The sequence below is a fragment of the Silurus aristotelis genome, assembly GCF_946808225.1.
Source record: "Silurus aristotelis genome assembly, chromosome: 19".
Taxonomy (NCBI): domain Eukaryota; kingdom Metazoa; phylum Chordata; class Actinopteri; order Siluriformes; family Siluridae; genus Silurus; species Silurus aristotelis.
This window is the reverse complement of record NC_139592.1, coordinates 17,941,687-17,964,297: the sequence shown is the minus strand read 5'-3', so window position 1 is coordinate 17,964,297 and position 22,611 is coordinate 17,941,687. Positions and strand designations below refer to the sequence as shown.

The 22,611-nt window shown below is 38.9% G+C and overlaps 1 protein-coding gene across 1 annotated transcript in view; it reads right to left on the bottom strand.

Annotated features, from left to right (window-relative positions):
* plxna2 (plexin A2) overlaps positions 1-22,611 on the bottom strand; it is a 213,387-nt gene that overhangs the window by 32,347 nt on the left and 158,429 nt on the right. Inside the window, exons 13-20 of the mRNA XM_083570462.1 lie at positions 20,915-21,066; positions 17,350-17,467; positions 14,182-14,318; positions 12,843-13,010; positions 8,853-8,946; positions 3,032-3,271; positions 2,289-2,432; positions 967-1,201 (exon numbers count right to left, since the gene is read on the bottom strand). Coding sequence (XP_083426588.1) covers positions 967-1,201; positions 2,289-2,432; positions 3,032-3,271; positions 8,853-8,946; positions 12,843-13,010; positions 14,182-14,318; positions 17,350-17,467; positions 20,915-21,066 — 1,288 coding nt within the window. The remainder of the gene's footprint in view (positions 1-966; positions 1,202-2,288; positions 2,433-3,031; positions 3,272-8,852; positions 8,947-12,842; positions 13,011-14,181; positions 14,319-17,349; positions 17,468-20,914; positions 21,067-22,611) is intronic.

The following is a 22,611-nucleotide window of genomic DNA, read 5'->3' as shown; positions in this document are numbered from 1 at the left end:
TTCGAGTATTCTAGTTGTAAAAGCAGTGTCTTTTGGTAATTTTTCCCTGGTGTAACTCTTTCTGTTGAGACAGACAGTTATGCTCACTTGCTCTTAATCCCGAAAATAGACAGATGTGGAGCAGTGAGTATCAAAATCTGTCACATTATCTAACATCAGTTTTAGTAGTGCTGATTTTTTTCGAATATTTTTACCACACATGCATACATCCGTGCATACACACACATATAAACACGCACAGATGTGCAGATAATGAATTGACTGTCGGCTGAAGTGTGTGTCCCCTGCTGCTGGAGAGCGGAGGTGAGGCTGCTTTAATTGGGTCCATTCTGACTGAGCAGCACTCTACCCTCAGGGAGTCTCTCTCTCCCTATCTCATATCTTTTATTCGCTCTCTCACTTTTTTACTCCATCTCCTTTCTCTCTTTCTCTTTTTCATGACACACAAATAAAATCTCTTTCTCCCACACACACTCTGAATCTCGACCCAGCATGGATTCAGGTATACCCCAATGTCCCATGCCCATAGCTCACTAGCATAGTAGCCATTATCAGCCTGAAAAAATGTGTGTGTTTATGTGTGTTTGTGTGTGTCTACTGCACTCACCTCGTGAAAAGTCCACTTTAATAGAAGCAAAAGAAATGAGTGGCTTGCCTGAGTATTACATCATTACACCATGGCTGAAGGCTTGGTGTGTGTCATTTAGCTACATCATTAGCCACAGTAGACTACAGTAATTGAGGTGAAATCGAGCGTCTGAAAATAGAACTGAAAGAACGGCTATTCAGACGAACATCATGGGTGAGTGATCGAAAGAATGGGCACCAGAGAACAGGAAGCCGATTGAGCTTTTAAATGGACGGAATGAAGGTTTGTTGTTGTTGTTGATGATGTTTTTTTCTCTTTCCTGCACCAGCTTGATGTCATATTGTACTGTATTGATGTGTGTATTGCTGTGTCCTCACCCTCTTTGCACTCAAGTGCCACCCTAGATTCCAGGTTGTCCATCTGCATCTGCAGCCGCTTGAGCGTGAGGTCGTTCTCACGCGACTTGCGTTTGTAGGCAATGAGAACGAGGATGACGATGATCAGCAGAAGGCCTCCGCCAGCTGCTATGCTTACGATGGCGGGCAGAGTCAGGAGACTGTCTGATAGGATGTTCACAGATCCTGGAGATACATGAAGACCGCCAACCTGCACCTGAGCATGAAAACACACACAAACACACATACTGTCAAGCATTTCTGTCCAGGTTATTCTATTCTCATGCTCTCAATAACTCATATTGTTCAATGACTCACTGCACATAGCACAGATAACAATGGAACCATCTATTACACCATATGTTTCAGTTGCTTGATAATATTAAGTTGTATTGCTGGTCTCTTTGTTCACAAAAGCATGCATTATATATAATATATGATATATGAATGTCCTTATGGTCACTTTCTGAAAACTGAAGCAATGTTTTCTGGAAAAAGTTTAGTTGAGAAAAAAACTCACTTGTAACAGCAACACAGGCAGTAAGGTGCTGCTGGTATGTCAGTATCAGTGCTGGAAATAGTCATTAGTTAAAAAATATATGTTGTTTTTTTAGTCTTTTTAAATGGATAACAAGATGTGACACAGTGTATGCCAGTGAATGTCTATCTGCAAATTCATATATAAGGCTAATAGGTCTAGCTAATGTATAATACTATTACTATACTCGACATGGTCCTTGTTTGTTGGAATTTCAATTCCAAATAAAAACATAACTACCTAATTAAAAAAACGGATAGAAAATAACCCAATTAATACATTAGGAGTGCACATGCAAGCACATATTTAATGACTCTGGAGCTTGTAATTAATAAGAAGCTTTCAGTGACTGGGGCAAAAAATACTTTCACATTCTGTCATGCAACCCACAACCTTAACATCTCTGCAGAGAAACCGCAGATGTATTTAGATGACGTTTATTAATATAATAATAGGATCCTATAGGTGTCATGGCCTGTGAAAAGCTTTCAGACAGACAAATTATGACGTTTTACATTTTACACTAAAAACCTCGATTTATTGGAAAGGGAACACTGCAATTTAAAGATTCCTGATGCAATAGTGAAATTCACTTTATAACATAAAATAAAATAAGATATACCTTTATTTGTATAAGGAAATAAAAAAATTTTAACCACCAGGTTTGTTAAAATAACTTTTCCCAGAACAAACTCTTTTCCCGAATTCAGCCACAATTACATTTAAGGGTTTTTTCCAAAATGCCACAAAAATGCTAGTTTATTACCAAGACTTTGTATTGGCCAGTGAGGTTGGGTGGCTCGCACAGCAGCTGAGTGTCCGAGACCGTGACGGAGCAGGGCGTTTCTCCTAGAAGCACGGTGTAATTTAGCTTCACTCCCCCTGAGCCTGGAGGAACCAAATTCTTTCCCTGAAAAACCACACAAAAACATATACACACGTTCATCATTTTATCCTAGTGATATATTTTATGCAGCCGTTTCCTCCATCTATCGTTATTTATGCAATCACTTTACATTACAGTATATTAATTGGTAAATGATAGTTATTATTTTTTTATTTCCTGCTCCTGCATGTATTGTGTCTTTATATCAATAGGCACTATATGGTGTACAGTGCAACCTCGATACATGCAGGGTTACGTTCTATGACCTCTCGCGAGTAACAAAAAATGGCGAGGTTTTGACTCTTTCCTTTCGATGGTTACTTTTTCAAGGGGAATTGTACATGTACAACTCAACAAAATTGTCAATTACTTGTCATAATTGTTTTATTTACTACTCGAAATTAATAATACAATATTAAAAACGTTTTTTTTTACATTTTTATGTAAGTTATTAGTACAAACTCTGTTTTGAAATGTTACTCTGATCTTTCGAGGTCGAGAGTGTCAAGGTGATGAGTATCGAGGTTCCACTGTATTGTATAGCCTTTGTGTGAACATGAGTACATACATGTCGCATGAACATGAGTGCTGTTACAGTTTACATCTAGTATGATGTATTATACCTTCAGTATAATAGGAGATCCCGGTTTCTGCTCTAGGACCCCATTGGTACTCAGAGGCTCGAAGTAAGGGTTCGGGTAGTAAAGGAAGTTGGTGTTGTTGTAAACCAGAAGGGCCTGCACGTTATTGAAGATGAAGCCAAACTCGTCTGCATGCTTTACTGAGTCCAGGCCAGGTGTGTACTCCACCGCCAGAGATGGGGCAAAACAGCTCATAGTGGTGCTATTCTGGACCTTACACACCTGACAGAAAAACAGAAAGAGACAGTTTTATGACTGTATGACATGAAACTAGTATCAAATATGTAGGAGTACAAACAAAGCATCTCTTGCAGTCCTATTTTTCTCTGAGACAACACAAAAACGTGACACCCTCAGCTGTATAAAACTACAGAGAGACACAAGATTGCTCTTTTATTCTTTCCGGTGTACCGCCACTGACACGAAACAAGCTTACAAAAGCTTGTCCTTATCCCAAATGACCTTTAAGCTATACACAGACAAGCAGCAGAATGAAAAGTGCAGGTATCTCCTAATGTATTTGCTGTGCTTTTACCACAGAACAAGCACTGACTGACTAAAGTGAACATTTTAGCATGCTATTTTCTTTTTCTTTCTCACCTGCTCTACCTTTATCATGAAATAGTCATCGATCTGGTTCTTTTCCCCCTTAAAAGCAGAGTCATGCACAGAGACATGGCACACAAACCTACCCTCGCATTGATACACAGGTGTTGTGCTTCTCCTCTACGCTCCAGAGAGCCTGACTAAACCTCGAACAACAAAATTGATTGCCGTAAATCCCTGACTGTGCCGGGAGGGTTTCATCTCATCACTCTCTCTCTCTCTCTCTCTCTCTCTCTCTCTCTCTCTCTCTCTCTCTCTCTCTCCTCTCTTACTCTCCAGGGAGAAACTTAATTAGAACTAAATATATTCAAAGCACAGCAAACACCACACCCCTATACCTGTTGTTTTGGCCTGCATGGTAACCAGGGTGATTACTACAAACTCTCTTTGGCCACACAAACTTGATTTTAAACAGCCAGAGAGCATATGTGTGAATCTCATTTTAATATTATTTGCCCTTGTTTCTGTACTCAGTCTTTTAGGAGGCTAAACACAGGAAAATCGGTGCCGCTTTTTTTCAAGGTAGAGTTTGTCCTTCAGCAATTTTAGCCTCATCAAACGCTAAAATAAAGCTTGGAAAAAAGGAATAATGACATGGATCCCAGATCTCTGCCAAGGCAAAGTCTAAAAAAAAACTGGGTTAAATATAACTATAGGTTTTTTTTTTAGAAAGGAGGTGGCAGGTTTGCTGTTCTGGACGCTGTGCTGTCTTGGCCTCATCTACAGAACAGCCTGTTTTGCATTCTCTGGTTTCAGACAAGAGTGAGCTTCATCCCGAATGCATGTTGACAGAAACACAGATCGAGCATTACAGCTGTGTGGGTGGACTGATACAGGGCTGTGGTATCGCCTTGTGCCAAACACTGACTGCTGAATAGAAACATTTTTGCATTATGCTAAAGCGGTTACGATCACCGTATCTCCAGCATGACAGACTGGTTATAAGGGTATCAGCATGTCTGAAAATGAACCATACCATGATATCAAACCACTCCCAACTCTCTGGACTCTTGTCACTTAGATGTCACAGCTGAAATGGTGCCTCAATAAATGTGTGTCAAATAAACATTACACTTTTGACAGACACACTTATCCAGTGCAGCCTACATTTATCCTATTTCTACAACTGAGCAGCTCCAGGGAAGGGGCCTTGCTCAGGGGCCCAGAAGTGGTAGCTTGGTGCGGCTGGGATTTGATCTCACATCCTTTGGAGCCAAAGTCCATTGCCTTCACCATTAAGTTACCATCTTCCATGTAAGCAACAGCTGGCTGTTATACTTTTACATGTATAGCACTTAGATGTCATTTTACAGTGCGAATTACAGTTATCTCAGTTATACAGCTGAGCAATTAAGTGTTAAGGGGCTTGCTCAAGGGCCCAGCAGTGGCAGCTTAGTGGTACTTGGATTTGATTCCATGACCTTCTGTTCGACATCTTATCCAGTCACCTACCACTTCAAAACATATAACATACAAAAATATACAAAACATATAAAAAAAAATTAATAAAAAAAAACCTTGGAATGCGACACAATGAAATCTAGTATTCTTGTGCTACTAGGGTTCTGCTATACAATCCGAATCTACTAGCTGTTCCTTTTATGTTGTTCTTTTTTCCCCCTCATCGAATGTGCCATGTGACAAGGAGCAGAGACAGATGCTACCACAGCAACATGCTTTATGCTGCCTGAAACCAAACTTGCATTAGCATTTTATTGCTGGTTCACTCTACCATCTGCTCCGAATCGTCTGCTTGCTTTTGCCACATATCTGCTTACTTTAGGCATTCATGCATTTGTTCCCCCTCACTACAGATACACACCTTTTCACACAATCTTCCAGTCAAGGAAAGCAAGTGTGCAAAATTGAATAAAGCAGTCTAGAATGAATTATAGATTTAGGATCAATGGAGATAAATTATACGCTGAGGAAAAATGCTAGTGATTACTCTACTCTTATTACTCTAATGTGTTAAAATAAGCAGTTCTTCCCATTCTGTTGTTTGCACTATACAATCATGTGTGCTATTGTCATATGTGGTTATTGTAGGCAGGTGGGTGTGAAAGACAAGACGGAAGCAATGCATTAATATTGAATATCGGCGTCAGGGTCAAGCTGAACAGTGGTTTGGTTTTAAATTAAAAGTACTTTTGTTATTTCACTCTAGTAGAAATGCAATAGAAGTATTATTGATTTTACTGGAGTAATATTTTAGCTGGGTAATTTGAAAGTACAGAAATGTTGTGCATCTTTCACCGCTGTTTATAAGCCAAAGGTTTTTTTTCTTTGCTTCAAATAAAATAACAACAAACTAAATAAATAAACAAAATCAATAATACAAAAAACCTACAGACAAAATTTTGATAGTGTTATATACCAGGAATCAGTTAAATTAATAGAAACCATAGAAACTCTCTTAACCTCCACTGTTTTTTTTGTATCTCAGATGCACCCTTGCTCCATTGGGAAAGATCAGGATCAGAGAAAAACTTGAGGTAGACACTAAATAATGCCCTTTGTTGCCTGTCGTTCCACTTGTACATGACCGGGTGACTAATACGACTACTACAAAATCTTAAATAATTCAACTGTATGAATTATTTGCAATTCCATATGCACACAGTTTGCTGTATGCTGACCTGGTGAAGGGGTGCAGAAGCCATGCGTCTTTTTTTGTCATCTGTTTGAGTTGGTGTTCTTTTAAGAGTGGTGTCTGAGGAGGTCTCTGACACTGATTGCTGGGAACATCGTCTGATTGCATGTGTTTCTGAAGTGCTACCCTTCAGAGCTGTGCAGAAGTGCTGTTCTGATCAGCTAAGATAGCGACTGATAACACTTTAAGAAATCCATCTCCTCGCATCATTATTGTCTCTTCCTGCCATTCCATGGGCCCAGTGCCTCTTTTCACTTTTCTGCGCAGAAAGAAAATGGAGCGATGGAGGGGAAAAAAAAGTCTTTCCACCTATAATCAGGACAATGATTAATGTCTCCATTGTAGGCATGTGACAGGTACGGCTACATGCACAAAGGCAATTGTCTCCAATTTTGCAGTAGCTTTTGAGAATTCTGCCAGGTAAGGCAAGGGGGGGGGAGGACGAGAGGCGAGGAGAAGCAATTTGGGCAGGAGGCAGGTGACAATTTGAAGGCTGCATTGACAGGTTTTCTGCCCTGATTGCCAGGATGTTCCACTGTTTGCCTCTTCTCAGCGACAAAAGGCGAGAGGGAGGGATGAAGAGCGCTATAATTGTAACCTCAGCAGTTAATAAAAATTCACCCTTTCAGGCCATGGAATCAAAGCTGTTCTATAGTGAATGAACAGACAGGTTGGGGAGGTGGGATAGATTGAGCTTCTTTTTTTTTTTCTTCTTTCTTGCTTCTTCTCGCAGTTGTAAAGAAAGATATATAGCAAGGAAAAGAATGAGAGTAAGAGAGCGAGGAACAGAAAAATAACCTGACAAATCAGGCAGTGGCCACCCTACAACCATATTTCAGCAGAGGTGAAAAAACTCACGGATGTGTGAAGCATGCTGCAGCATGAAGATTCTGTCATTCTGGACCTTTTTCCTGTTTTTTTACCTTATTTGATAAGAATGCTTTAGGGGAAATTTACTAGGCACAGGTATGGATGAAGAATTCATACCTGACAAAATCATACAGATGCATGAGTTCTTTCTCCTACAGATAATAATTATCTGCAAATGGACTAGTCTAGTCATGAAAATGTCCTAGGCATCTTCTCATTTTCTCAAGGTGTCTCATCAGCATACTATAGTACATCATCAGAAAAAACAAAACTATTATACAAATATAACCACAGAATGGTTTAAAAGTAAGAGATATAAGTAATTCATAGAGATACATAAGAGATAATAACCCTTCAGCATGCCACACAAAATAAACATGGCAAGAAAACAAATTTAAATAAGGCATATAATGTCATTTGGGGTCTGTGTGTTTCTGGATTTTATTTATAGTGGTGTGCTTTCTACAAAATTAGCCATGTTAATCAATTTGTGATCCTCATTAATACATACTGGCTTTAATACACTGTAATAATACCACAAAGATACCACAATGCCGCTGAATTCTTGAACTGCTCTGTTGATTTTTTCCGACAAAATAAGTCTAAAATCTAAAATTGTCTTTTAATTTCAGCAGTGAAAAAAAAAAGCCTCAAGAAGGAATGATTTGGTGGATGTTACAATGTAAATGGTAACACTATGATTCGTCTTTCTTTAATTAATATTTTTTTTAAGGGATAGAACTATTCTCAATGTCCTTTTATTGGAAACATATTCAGCCTGATGTTTGCATTCTGGCATTGGTTATTTTCCTTAAAAGCACTAGTTTTATATCTTACTTTTAACATGGCTGTGTAGGCATGCTGTCATCACACTGTGTGACAAGGCAAGTTTTCAGACTCTATCTCCCTCCGCGCTAGCTGAGCTCACCCACTTATCCACTCCCACAAACACATTTCCACTTTCCAGAAAAAAAATTCCCTTAATAATTGTGCATTTTCAGGACTAAAGAAAGAACCATGATTTATAATGATTCGGTGCCTTACTCTGATTACCACAAGCCCTTGTTATGCTGATGAAGGCAAGTAAATATAGTTAATTGTCCGGTGATTAAGGAAGAACATGTTCCCAACCTCACTCTTCTCCTTTACACACCGAGTATGCTATTAAACACACACAGAGAACGCTGATGCATTTCACAGTTTTACTCGGAATAGAAGGAAATGACCAAAGCAGCCCCACTCTGCACCTTGTAGTGGTGAAAACGATCCAATTAAGCAACGCTTTCTTGCAAACCTCATTGCAGGCAATAAATTATTCAGACGGGCAGTCAAGTCACTTGCAGAGATACATAGCTCCAAATTCAGGGCTAATCTTGACTATTTGTGAAACAATAAAGTATAAATGCAGTGTAAAATGTGCTCTGTCACATGTTTGCATCAATAATTCAACAATAATAAGCTCTAACCAACAGAAAAAACATTTTGATGCGCAAGGCTGTGATACAATTTCGGTTTCAATAGTTATTCTCTTCTAATACAAAACCCTACACAATAGATTTTACTTAAAGATAGCGACTTGAGGTAATTAAGGTATTTGAGGTCATGGTAAAAAGACGGGATAAAGGATTAAAAAAAGCAAGAAATGAGGAAAAAATTTATTTTATTGCTACATACGTTTACTGTTTCATGTCCGCCATACTTGACTCGTATTCTGGGCTCCTGGACCACATCCAAGTTAGTTCCGGTCACCACAAGCGGAGTGTGTCCACTAGAACAAAAACAAACATGGCCAGTTTTACACCTTGAACAGAAAGATAACTTCCAGCATGTTCTTTACTTTAACTCATAGACCCACCATTAAAAATGTGCTCTTTTATCAAATGGTGCTGTGAAGATTATAAGCTTGAGAGAAGGTAATGATTAAAAATGCTTTTAACCGGCTTCAGCAGATGTAATCAAACACAACAGATGTGCCTTTGGAAACACCAAAGGAGCAGGAACTACAATGATCCTAGTTTACATTCCGGTGCTGTCCAGGGTTTTATTATAGGCAACAATGCACAGGTTGGAGAAAGAAAGTTGCAGCTTGCACTTTGCAAAATGTCACAAGATATTTCCCAGATCCACTCTTTTAGCCGTGCTTGGCTTGTAGTAGAGAACCATATGTTTTTTTGTTTTAGCGACGCTCTGATGACATGACTCTGATGGCACAGTTAAAATGCTACAGATGCTCTCCGGCCTGGCCTGATCAGATCTTGACTATTTTGTCTTAACACAGAGAGTATTCAGGGCACTCCCTGAGCAATAGTAATAGTGCTTTTTTCTGTCATTATAGGTGACTGATTTCTATGTAGTATTTGATCTAGCTGCTTACTAAAAAAATAAAGTAAGTCAGAGTAAAAAAGTTGAATTAGAGGACAGCAATCATCATTCATTCATTAGTACTCTCATATTTTAGACATGCAGAAATCCACTGAATTCAATTTTACAATAGGTATGTATATATGTATAAAAACACACACACACACACACACACACACACACACACACACACACACACACACACACACACACACACACTCATATATATATATATATATATATATATATATATATATATATATATATATATATATATATATATATATATATATATATGTATATATATATATATATATATATATATATATATATATATATATATATATATATATATATATATATATATATATATATATATATATATATATATATATATATATATACAGTGAGGAAAATAAGTATTTGAACACCCTGCTATTTTGCAAGTTCTCCCACTTAGAAATCATAGAGGGGTCTGAAATTGTCATCGTAGGTGCATGTCTACTGTGAGAGACATAATCTAAAAAAAAAAATCCAGAAATCACAATGTATGATTTTTTAATTATTTATTTGTATGATACAGCTGCAAATAAGTATTTGAACACCTGAGAAAGTCAATGTTAATATTTGGTACAGGAGCCTTTGTTTGCAATTACAGAGGTCAAACGTTTCCTGTAGTTTTTCACCAGGTTTGCACACACTGCAGGAGGGATTTTGGCCCACTCCTCCACACAGATCTTCTCTAGATCAGTCAGGTTTCTGGCCTGTCGCTGAGAAACACAGAGTTTGAGCTCCCTCCAAAGATTCTCTATTGGGTTTAGGTCTGGAGACTGGCTAGGCCACGCCAGAACCTTGATATGCTTCTTACAGAGCCACTCCTTGGTTATCCTGGCTGTGTGCTTCGGGTCATTGTCATGTTGGAAGACCCAGCCTCGACCCATCTTCAATGCTCTAACTGAGGAAAGAAGGTTGTTCCCCAAAATCTCGCAATACATGGCCCCGGTCATCTCCTTAATACAGTGCAGTCACCCTGTCCCATGTGCAGAATAACACCCCCAAAGCATGATGCTACCACCCCCATGCTTCACAGTAGGGATGGTGTTCTTGGGATGGTACTCATCATTCTTCTTCCTCCAAACACGTTTGGTGGAATTATGACCCAAAAGTTCTATTTTGGTCTCATCTGACCACATGACTTTCTCCCATGACTCCTCTGGATCATCCAAATGGTCATTGGCAAACTTAAGACGTGCCTGGACATGTGCTGGTTTAAGCAGGGGAACCTTCCGTGCCATGCATGATTTCAAACCATGACGTCTTAGTGTATTACCAACAGTAACCTTGGAAACGGTGGTCCCAGCTCTTTTCAGGTCATTGACCAGCTCCTCCAATGTAGTTCTGGGCTGATTTATCACCTACCTTAGGATCATTGAGACCCCACGAGGTGAGATCTTGCATGGAGCCCCAGTCCGAGGGAGATTGACAGTCATGTTTAGCTTCTTCCATTTTCTAATGATTGCTCCAACAGTGGACCTTTTTTCACCAAGCTGCTTGGCAATTTCCCCGTAGCCCTTTCCAGCCTTGTGGAGGTGTACAATTTTGTCTCTAGTGTCTTTGTACAGCTCTTTGGTCTTGGCCATGTTAGTAGTTGGATTCTTACTGATTGTATGGGGTGGACAGGTGTCTTTATGCAGCTAACGACCTTAAACAGGTGCATCTAATTTAGGATAATAAATGTAGTGGAGGTGGACATTTTAAAGGCAGACTAACAGGTCTTTGAGGGTCAGAATTCTAGCTGATAGACAGGTGTTCAAATACTTATTTGCAGCTGTATCATACAAATAAATAGTTTAAAAATCATATATTGTGATTTCTGGATTTTTTTTTTTAGATTATGTCTCTCACAGTGGGCATGCACCTACGATGACAATTTCAGACCCCTCCATGATTTCTAAGTGGGAGAACTTGCAAAATACCAGGGTGTTCAAATACTTATTTTCCTCACTGTATATATATATATATATATATATATATATATATATATATATATATATATATATATATATATATATATATATACACACACACACACTGTATATAATCATCGTTATCTGACATAGACAGGATACTTAAGGAATGATTAGAGCAAAAATGCAAATGTGTGTAAAAGAATGGAAGCAATTAGCCATATATATATATATATATATATATATATATATATATATATATATATATATATATATATATATATATATATATACACACACACACTGTATATAATCATCGTTATCTGACATAGACAGGATACTTAAGGAATGATTAGAGCAAAAATGCAAATGTGTGTAAAAGAATGGAAGCAATTAGCCAGTTGAAAGTAAATGACTGCATTTATGCTGTCACTTAGACATTTCTCTTCACAATCTAACTACCAGTTTCTTATCTTAAAAGCCTGTTCCATATGTTCAAAAATGCATTTGTCACTCAAACATCTTTTGTACCTTTACGACATAGAGATACCATGAAAATAAACTTCCCTGACCAGCTATAGTAAACTTCTCTGGTTCTTAAATATTCAGGTTTGAGTTTGAAGGTGAAGGAGAAGCTGGCGCTCACACATTTTGGGTCATACACTAGCCTCTGCCTAATTTGTTTATCAGCAGGAGAATGAATGTTGGACTCCAACTGTTCAGGACTAAAGGTGAAGAGAGGGCTGTTACATCATTCATAAGTGCATTTATTTTTAGTTCTGTCTCTATCACTTTGTATATTTTAGACTCATTTGAAAATTAGAACACTATCCTGTTAAATGTTTAATGCTTTCCCAACAAATCGATTCACAGTACTTCACAAACAATGCCTGCAAAGCATGCTACTAATGCCTTTTTCCTCTAAATGAAAACACCTTTTCTTCTCTCTTTCCCTATCTTCTCTGTGTCCTGGGGTCCTGCTGTAAGGTCTCACACTGAAATTCATTTCCATGCCATCTGCTGCATGCTCACACCTCTGCCACATGTTCTGCGCATCTCCTTCCATGTCCTGTGCAAAATGCTTGTCGGCCGTGCTAATTTCAGACCTGTCAGCCCTGCAGTGGCATATTCAGGGGCAGCCAGCACCAGATGGACACACATACTGAGACCTTTCCATAGTGGCTCCTTTCACTGACCCTGATTTCAACTGATCCACAAGAAAATAAACTTCCACATTTATGTTTTCACTCCTAGGGAGATGTGCTTTAAACTATTAGGTATATTTATGCACTGTGTGCAGTTGTACAAATCCAGAAGAGGAGACAGATGCTGTTACCTTGCAATGCTCCATTCAGGCTCAATGCGCTGTACAGTTGGATCATCAATGTACTCAAAAGTGAGTTTCTCCTTCACCTGGGCATGATCCACACTTACAGTGATCTGCACTGGGCCCACCCCAGTCAGAGAAGGAGCAGAGTAGCACACAATCTCCATCATGGTCCGCCTGTAGGACAAAAAGCCACACACATAACTTAAAGCTGAAAGCACAAATGCTAATAAGCTATTAGCATGCATTTTACCTGCCTACACCATTATTACAATAAGCCTGCTCTCTGTTTCATTTCCTATTTGCAGCTATTATGCATGAGCCGTTCTCCGAGTGATTATTCCTCTCAACGCTTTCGTACACACAAACACACACTTTTGTTCTCCTGCATTGAACGAAGAGAAAAATTTGACTAAATATTCAACAGAATCAAGTATAAAACCTTAAAGCATTATTATATTAATGACTATTAGTATGTCAGAAGGACTATTTTTCTATATTATCCCACACTAAATGTAAAATGTTTGAGTTCATTTTCTTTACCACCACTCTTCAAGCTGCAAGGCAAATTTATATTATTGTGTTCTTACTTTAGTAACTTGCATACAGTCATTGCTTAGTAGATGCTGCTCAAAAACAAATTAAAATATGTGTCATTATGGAGATGTTTATTTAGCAGGGTTAGAAATAGTCTCCTGTGCCAAAGCTTCATAACTCAACAATAAACCATTTATTTGACCTTTAGTAAATTGTACATTTAATTGTTGCTTTCCTGTTCAATATGCTCTAACATAAATAGCAAATATATATATATAAAAAAAACAGTGTCCCCACAGAACGGCAACCACATAAAATATTTCTTTCTGTTTTGCCCTGGATGAGAATTCCAATTTTCTCCGAATCATTATTTTGCTACTCTATTTACATTAAGTTTATTTTATGTATAACAATTAAGTTGACTTCATCTACATCATTTATTCAAGCAGATAAAACATGATTAGAAATAGCTGGGATTACATTTCTGATATAAACTCTATTCAATATATAATTTAGGCAATACAAATATATCTTGTAACACAAAATCTTGTGTTGTGCAAACAAAGATTATTATACAGATATAATCATTTTGACACATTTATCTGGTATATGATATATGATATAAAATGGTCTATAAGGTTATAGTGTGATTGTAATTTAGATGATTGTATTATGGCTGTACAAGAAAACATATATGCATACATACATACATACATACATACATACATACATACATACATACATACATATAGGTAACTATACCACAATTGTTGGGTTGGATTACAGATGTCTGAAAAAGACAATTTCTTACTCATAGAACTCGCAGGTCTGATTCCCGACCATAACTCTGACACTGCTTCCTGCACCCAGATTCTCTCCAATGATGGTTACCTTAGTGCCCCCTGACTCTGGACCTCGACTGGGTGATAGCCCAGTTACAGATGGTGTCTGGGTTAAAAAGATAAATAGACAGGAAGAACAAGCCAGAGAGAGAGAGAGAGAGAGAGAGAGAGAGAGACAGAGAAAAAACAGGTTTTAAAAAGTTCAGTGATAAAAACACATTCAATTTCCTAATTCTCACCGGATCATGTCACATGACTGCACCAGTGTCACATTTTTGGATTAACAAATATCATTGTCTTTTGTTGTTGTTTGTAGCCCTATATGACCCTTAGGATCCCTCAGGGTTGTGTGCTTAGCCCACTGTGTTCACACCGCTGACACGACCGTGGTGGTGGTATCATCAGCAAGAATAATGAGTCAGCATACAGAGAGGAGGTGCAACAGGTAATAGCCTGGTATAGAGCCAACAACATGTCCCTGAACGTTGACAAAACTAAAAAGATGGTTGTTGACTTCAGGAGAGCACAGAGCAGCCATTCTCCACTGATCATTGATGAATCCTCCGTGGAGATCGTCAAGAGCAACAAATTGCTTGGTGTTCATCTGTCAGAGAACTTCACCTGGTCACGCAACAGCAGCTCCATTACCAAAAAAGCCCAGCAGCGCCTTTACTTCCTAAAAAGACTGAAGAAAGTCAATTTCCTTCCCCCATCCTAACCATGTTCTATAGAGGGACCATCGAGTGCATTCTAAACAGCTGCATCACTGCCTGGTGCTGCTCCATCTCGGATCGCAAGACCCAACAGAGGATAGTGAGGACAGCCGAGAAGATCTTCAGAATCTCTCTCCCCTCTATCACGGACATTTACACCTCACACTGCATCCGCAAAGCTTACAGCATTGTGGACGACCCCACACTCCCCTCACACACATTCTTCACACTCCTGCCATTAGAAAAGAGGTTCTGAAGCATTCAGACCCTCACATCCAGACTGTGCAGACTGTGATTTTCCCCCCAAGCCATCAGGTTCCTCAGTATACAGAACTAAACTGTACAAAACTCTCACACACACATACACCCAACTGTGTGTAACTGAACTGTTACAACCGGAACTCGAACACACACTCAATACTCATTTTACTTCACTTCATACACATCATGTCTTCAGCACCACCCATATTATATGAATCATATTAGATTGTTACCGTGCTGTTTTGCACCTCTTGAATGCTACTATTGCTGTTTTTACACAACATTGTGTTCATGTTTTCAAGTAAACTCTTGTTTATATTTCTCTCTTTTGCACATTGTACTGTATTATGTAATCTATTATACAGTAGGTTTACTGATCGGCACTATTTTGTGGTGTATGTATCTGTCCCACACTTGTCTGGTTGCACTATTTGCACACAATGCACTTGATGTGGTAAGGACAACTTACTTTATTCCTTGGCTCTGGGTTTTGCTATAAAGGCTCTATGTTGTGTGATGTAGCTCTATGTTGTTTTATGTATCACCAGGGTTCTGGAGAAATGTTGTCTCATTTCACTGTTTATTGCCTCAGCAATATATGGTTGTAATGGCAATAAAAGCTTCTTGACTGTCGTCTTGATGTTTATGATTCTAAAGTTGTCTGCATTGTTCCTATTTAAAAGAAAAAAATGAACCATGCATGTGCATTGACCTCCAATACTCATTTTTTTTTATTTTTTATTTTTTATTTCACAGAGTAAAGCCTCCCAAAAGATTGTTCTCAAGCCAACCAGAGCGATGATACCTCATGCAAGAAAGTTCAGGACACAAATGCTTAAAATCCATGAAAAATATCTTCAAAGCACTTCACTTTCATTTTCCGCCTCCCCCCCTTTCCACAGCGCTACCCTGCATTTTATTTCTCAGACTGAAAATAGCCAGTATGTACAGTCTCTGAATACAAGCAGATGGAGTATACACAAACACACCACTCCAGGTCTTAAAATAGATGGTGGCTGACTCCCCATGCACGAGGGCGAAAAATACATTAACAGCATTTTCTGCCTAATCTTGTGTTATAAAACAGGTATCCACATAGGAATTCTACTCTGCTGTCCAGCAGCATTATTATACACATGCTCATTTTGTGTGTGACTATGACACGAAAGGTGCAGGTTTCAAAAACCAGGGTGGAAATTGCACATGCTCAGACACACACACACTCTCATAATCACACCCAGAGTCGAAGGGACTCCACAAACTCATAATGAAAACGGCTATGATAATAACCGGCAGCTGTTAATTGCATATAGCAGCAATATATATATATATGTATGTATGTATGTGTGTGTGTGTGTGTGTGTGTGTGTGTGTGAATGGCAGTGCTTAAGTGTCCCCTCAGGTGCATTTTTGGTGTAGAGAAACATGGCTGCCATCTTGCCTTTAATTCAACTAGCAGCTTTCATTGTCTCCATGTTCGGTGTGCTTTCCCCATGGTGCCACACATTTATAATTGTGCCATACTAAAAACTAATTTGATTATGCTGTCAGGAACTTTGCTTCACAAGCAGGAAGCACAGTTCCTATTCTGCTGAAAAAGCAGTGACAAATTAAGCCTGTAATTTCTAATCTTGTGCAATTTTGGGGGAAAAAAACAGTTTGTCTAAAGGGTCCACAATCAAAGACTCGATTCAGTTCGGGTGTTTTGCATCAGGGTTGCATTAGACACATTTGCTAACTAGTAAATGTGATAAATAATGTCATTATCCATTATGCAAATCAATCAAACAAATGTTTTACAGTGGGAGAGACTAAATTATCTATACACGTGCCATTTATTTGCCTAGTTGTGATTTGGTTGTCTTGGGGATCTTTAAGCAGTTAACGTGGTGTATCGTAAAATCGGAACGCTTGGTGAAACCTACATTATATGAACATTAAATGTTAAAAAGTAAACATTTGTTTGTTATACTCTTCCTTAAAGTGTTACAAAGCACCCACCTCAGCGAAAGCTTAATAATCACTCCATTGTTGGTTATTCACATTGCATCATTATTCATGAGCTCCTATAAGTAGAACAATTAAAGCACTATCGAAATAATAGCAAGTAATAAAACGTTCTTGTTGCATAATTCAGAGGCATGCTGGGAATTGAATCCTTACCACAAAGGAATAGAGCTGGGAAGAACGAGCCTGCAGCTCAGGCTTACACTCTCCCACACAAAGCTGAACAGGACCGGACTTGGTTTCTTCCGGAGCTGTATCCATCTCACACACGAGCCTGAAAATTTTGACATCAAATTCACAGCAATTACTGAACTGTATATAAAAAATATATATATTTCCCTAGGGCACATTTCTATAATGCGCAGGTGTCAGTGTTGGCAGTATGAAAATCCTAGCAGACAAAACTCCTACTCCTCGTGTATGTCAGTGAATGTAAACTTAAATTTGAATATGCTTTGTGGAAAGGCTTAGCTTCTTATTCACGGCAATATTTTACTTCCTGGTAATTCAGATTACATGGTTTTGGAAAACAGGTGTAATGCTAGCTAAATTAGCTTTCTTTGTACAGAAAAACTAACACGAGATTCTTGTGGTATTTAATAAACAGAAGAGACCACAGCAAGACCCCCTTGCTTTCTTTTGACACATAAATCTGGGGTTTGTAAATTCATAGGTAAAAGATCAACTATTTCAACTTCTAAAAGTATGTGTTTTGCACCCTTTCTTTGTACAGGAAGTAAATTAGCAAAAACAAATGAAATACAAGCTGGTGCTTTTACAGTAGCTAAGAAAAAAACACATCACAAATCGTAACTGTACAAGGTTAAATGTTGTCACTTCTCTATAATGAATCATGGTGGCAGTTACAAGCCCAGTTCAAAAATCGAGTTCATTTACTGTCAATACCATTGTATTTTTGCCATTGGCTGCTCAATTGCTATGCCACAGCTGTTCAATCAAGAGAAATCGGGCCCCAAAGCAGAAGTGTGCCACATTCTCATAACGTGTGCACCCTGCCGAGTCGTAAATATGACCCCTAACAGAGAGCTGAAGGCCTGTATAAATCAATGTGAGTACCTGCAGCAGATCAATACTATTTTATCATGCTCTCTGATCTGATGTCAGCTGTCCAGGCAGGTGGCCAGATCAAATGACATAATAAAATTGTGCCACTCATCGATTGTCACTTGTGAAGAGTAGTAAAGTATGCAATGCCATTATGCTTTGCTTACTGCATGTGACATGTATGCTATTGTTACTCTACAGCTTAAGAATACATACATAGTTGTGTAGCTCCACTACAAAACAAACACAACTTCTGTTTCATTCTGAAAGCAGCTCTAAGGAGCATTTACTCTGTGACAGCCTAAGACAAATGACTGTAGCTGATGGTACTTGGGGTGACGTAATGGTTCTAGAGGCTACACAGCGGAGAATTTCTGCTTCGTAGGCTCTTGTATCGTATGTAGCCCCCTTTTCCTCATTTCCTCTTGACACTCCTCCACAGCTCTATACAAATGAATTCACCGCAGCGCTATCCTACTTGGATTAAACTGCTGTCAGAGGCGAGGACGACTGACAAATCTCCTCCCTTGCACATCACGCATTTCAATTACAGCTGCCTCGGCTTGCTCCTGCCCCTGCGACATGCTGCACCGAGGCACTGTGAAAAAGCCAGGCTGGACACACACAGGAGCTATTTATAGATCCTCAAGAAGAAGAATAAAAAAAAAACAATAGACACAAAGCAAAATAAAATTCTGCACCCAGCGTGCTGTATCCCAAGCTTGGAGTCAAGGCTAACCTTCTACATCTCTAAAGATTTGCTCGGAAATAAGGTCATGGTATAAAAACACTGTCAATTGTAAAGTTCACAGAACGCTGTAATTCACTCAACCTTAAAAGGCCATGGCACGCTGTAGCAGCCCGTGTTGTACATTCAGCATGAGCATCTTCCTACAAATGGCCATGTGTGATCACGCTTCCAAACGTGTAAATAAGACTGCAGTACCCATGGCATAAAGGTGTAGACTGGAGCGAAGGGTGGTGTGCATATACTCAGTAGTCACTAATTAATAGCCTACCTTATTAGCACCAAAAGGCTTTGCCTGCCTGTGCAGCGTCGTAAGCTCTTTGTTAATTGTTTGTGCATTTTGGATCAAAGAGCTGATGAAAATGATAATTTAAAGAAAATAGAGGGTTGAGCCCAAATCCTGAGAGCACGCACCATACTAAAGTGAAATGCATACTGTATCTGTTTATGTGATAGGGCTTGAGCAGGTAATCAATACAATATGATAATAAATTAAATTTCATTTCATTTTCGTCACCATTTTACTCTTGGCTAATACCCACCCACCAGTTATCATGTCTCACCCATCATATCATGTAACATGAGCTCAAAGAAGCCGATTATTGACCAGAGTTGTTATGATTAATAGATTTGATCTCTTGGACTTCCTAGCCACATATGGCTGTGGTTTTAGTGGGATTTAAATCCACGACCTCTGGATGATAGGGCAAATGTTTTTTTTTTCCTGTAACACTGCTCAAGTGCCCCAGACTTCACCTATTGATTAATTGGTCCATATTATGTTATGAGGCATGCTCTGGCATGAAGACTCAAGATCAATTACACATTTTTTGGAATAAAATACCCGAGGATGCTATTACAACAAAAAAGAAAAAAACAGGATACCAGTGCATCAGTGTGAAATGGCCTTTAGTGTTTATCTTGACAAAAATGCAGGCTTGAAACGCAGGTAAGGATCTTCCAGTAACCAATAAACCATTAAAAAAAAACATATCTCATGACCTTGCGTGAATTTGTTTTTCATTTTAAAAAGAAAGTGTACTTCTTATAAGCACTTGATAATTAACTAAGCCTTTTAAAGAGTTCAGTAGTAGCATTGTTTAATTTAATTAAAATAATTTAAGAAAAAAAAAAAAAGTTAAAATAAAATTGATATTTAGAATATTTTTAGATTAAAGGTAATAGCATCAACGATTTTCCGGACTTTCTATTTTTCTGTATTCAGAAAGGGTTTTTGCTGATTGGAGATATTTGCATAAACTTGTAAAAGCTGGTTTAACTAGCCATTCAGCAAACAAGAAAACATAAACAGATGCTGAGTGATTATTGAGGAGTGAGGGAGTGTAAGAATGGGTGGGTAGCAATCTCCCAGCGGAAGGAGACTAGCCAGGTCTGTGTCTGCACTAATTAGCCTTTTTTTCCCCCTCTGCTGGAGATGGCTGCAAATGTAATCTTCAGAATAGCCGTCCATTATGAGCTGTTTGTACTGCCTTATTGTGAAGACGTTCCTGTGTGAGGAAAACTGCCAGCAGGTTCAGCAGAGCACAGCAGAACCCCCTGAACATCCCTTATGGAGTGGCTAGCACATCTTTGAGCTATGACAGCTCTAATTGGCTGCTTTGGACTCAGGCTAGTCTGCAAACTATGTTGTCTTCCAGTGTGTTAGTTCTATTTGTAACTGATTCGTTTTTTTAGTCTCTACTGTGCAGTAGGGGTTAATGTAGGACATTGTGTTTTTCCAGTGCATTCTATTTCGAGACAGATCAACGATGAGCTAAACTAGATTTTTTTGTTCCAGTCATGACACGGTTTCATTCAGAAGAATGATTGGCATTCTGAAAATAACCTGGTTCAAGCAGATCAGCTCAGTGTGGATTCGGGTTTTACTGTGGTTATTTGAAGACTCACTGTTCTGCAATGATGTAGCCGTCCTCTTTCGGGGTACACCGCACTCCTGCTACCTGCACGTTATCCTCCATTTCAGCAAAAGACAGACCCAGATTCACCCCACGAATAGTCACCCTGGTGCCCCCTTCTGGAGGCCCAGCTACTGGGGTCACCTGTATGAAAAGAAAAAAAAAGAGAATAAAGCTAATGGCAACAAATGACAACGAAAAAAAAGAAATTCTGGAGACCTGCTTGAATAAGATCTGCATGCTGTCGCCAAGGGCCAAGAGTCCATATCAGTACTTATTGCTGCCCATCTTCTCATAAAATACAATATGGCAGCACAGCATGACCTTGGCTCTGGGGTGGCATGCAGCCTTCTGTGCTGTTAAAACCCCTGAGTGCATCAATCCCTCAGTACTGGCGCTTCTCCAGAAAGGACAGGCAGATGGGAAAGAGTAAGAGATAGAGGTAGAGAGAGGGACGTGTGCACTCAACAGTCCACTACATACACAATCAATAAACCATTAGTGGGCGGGCATGCAAAAGTAAAAGCAATTCAACTACAGTTCTTAGGCCGTGACTGCTCACTGATCTGCAACTAGTCCCGTTCTGTAATCTCACTCAAAGTACCCCGGGAGAACTGAGCCTACACGACCCAGTGGGACTGCTGCAGTGTAGTCTCGAATTAGTGGACATTAATTGTTCAGGATGTAAAGGAAGCACGTCACTGCAACGCTGGAGGGCATGAATACATGAATCTTATATTAGTTCTTGGCCATGAAGCACCTTAAAAAGCAAACATTGTGGATGAAAAGCAAGTGAGAAAGTAACTCTAAATCAGAGTATATCTGCCATGACTACATCTGACTTTAGCCATTTTAGATGAAGAAACACACAGAGGCAAGGAGGATGTTCAAGACTTATAGACTGATTTTATTCGGAAGCTGGAGCAGCTTGGGAGAGTAGAGTAAAAATTCCACATCAAACCTCACAGAAGATGAGTCTGTCAGAAAGGAAATAGAGTGCAGTATGTGCTCCAGAGTCTAGACAACAATAGACAATCTATTAGTACAAAGTCTGGGAGTGTTCATCACTCAACATGATCAAGAGCTTCCTGCTGTCATGGCAGGAACTTTATTGCAAATGGCCGACCACAAAAACAGTCTATATCTGTGGAGGATCGGAGATTTGGACAGGATAAGATTAGCCTCAGGTGGCTGCGAATTTGATCAGGTTTTTTTTTTTTTTTGCTGTGTTCAAATGTTCTGCTGCTGGGAAGTGTGTAAACATGCAGTCCTGGATCGCTGTGATAATGGTATAACAGGTGAGATGATCCTAGCTGTATAAAAGCACAATACACATCTTACTCATCCTCTAAAGCTAAGGCTAATGGGGCTTTCTTGTGTACAGTGTTTACTTTGTTTAAATTTAACCCTGGTGCATTTACCTTTTCAATTCAGTTTATTAAGGCAGATGAAACAGCAGCATTCCCACTTTGGTATGAACCAAACCAACAAATCCGATACATCTGAACTAAACTAAGTTTGCTTTTTAGCATAATTAATTTGAGAGATCTGGCCTGAACCAAATCTGAGCCTGGAGACTGAAGTAAACAAACACAGTGTGCTTATGGACATGTTTACCAATTCAAAAGAAATAAAGGAAAAAATATTCAATATGGTACACAGAATATTAAAAAAAATTTGTTATTATTT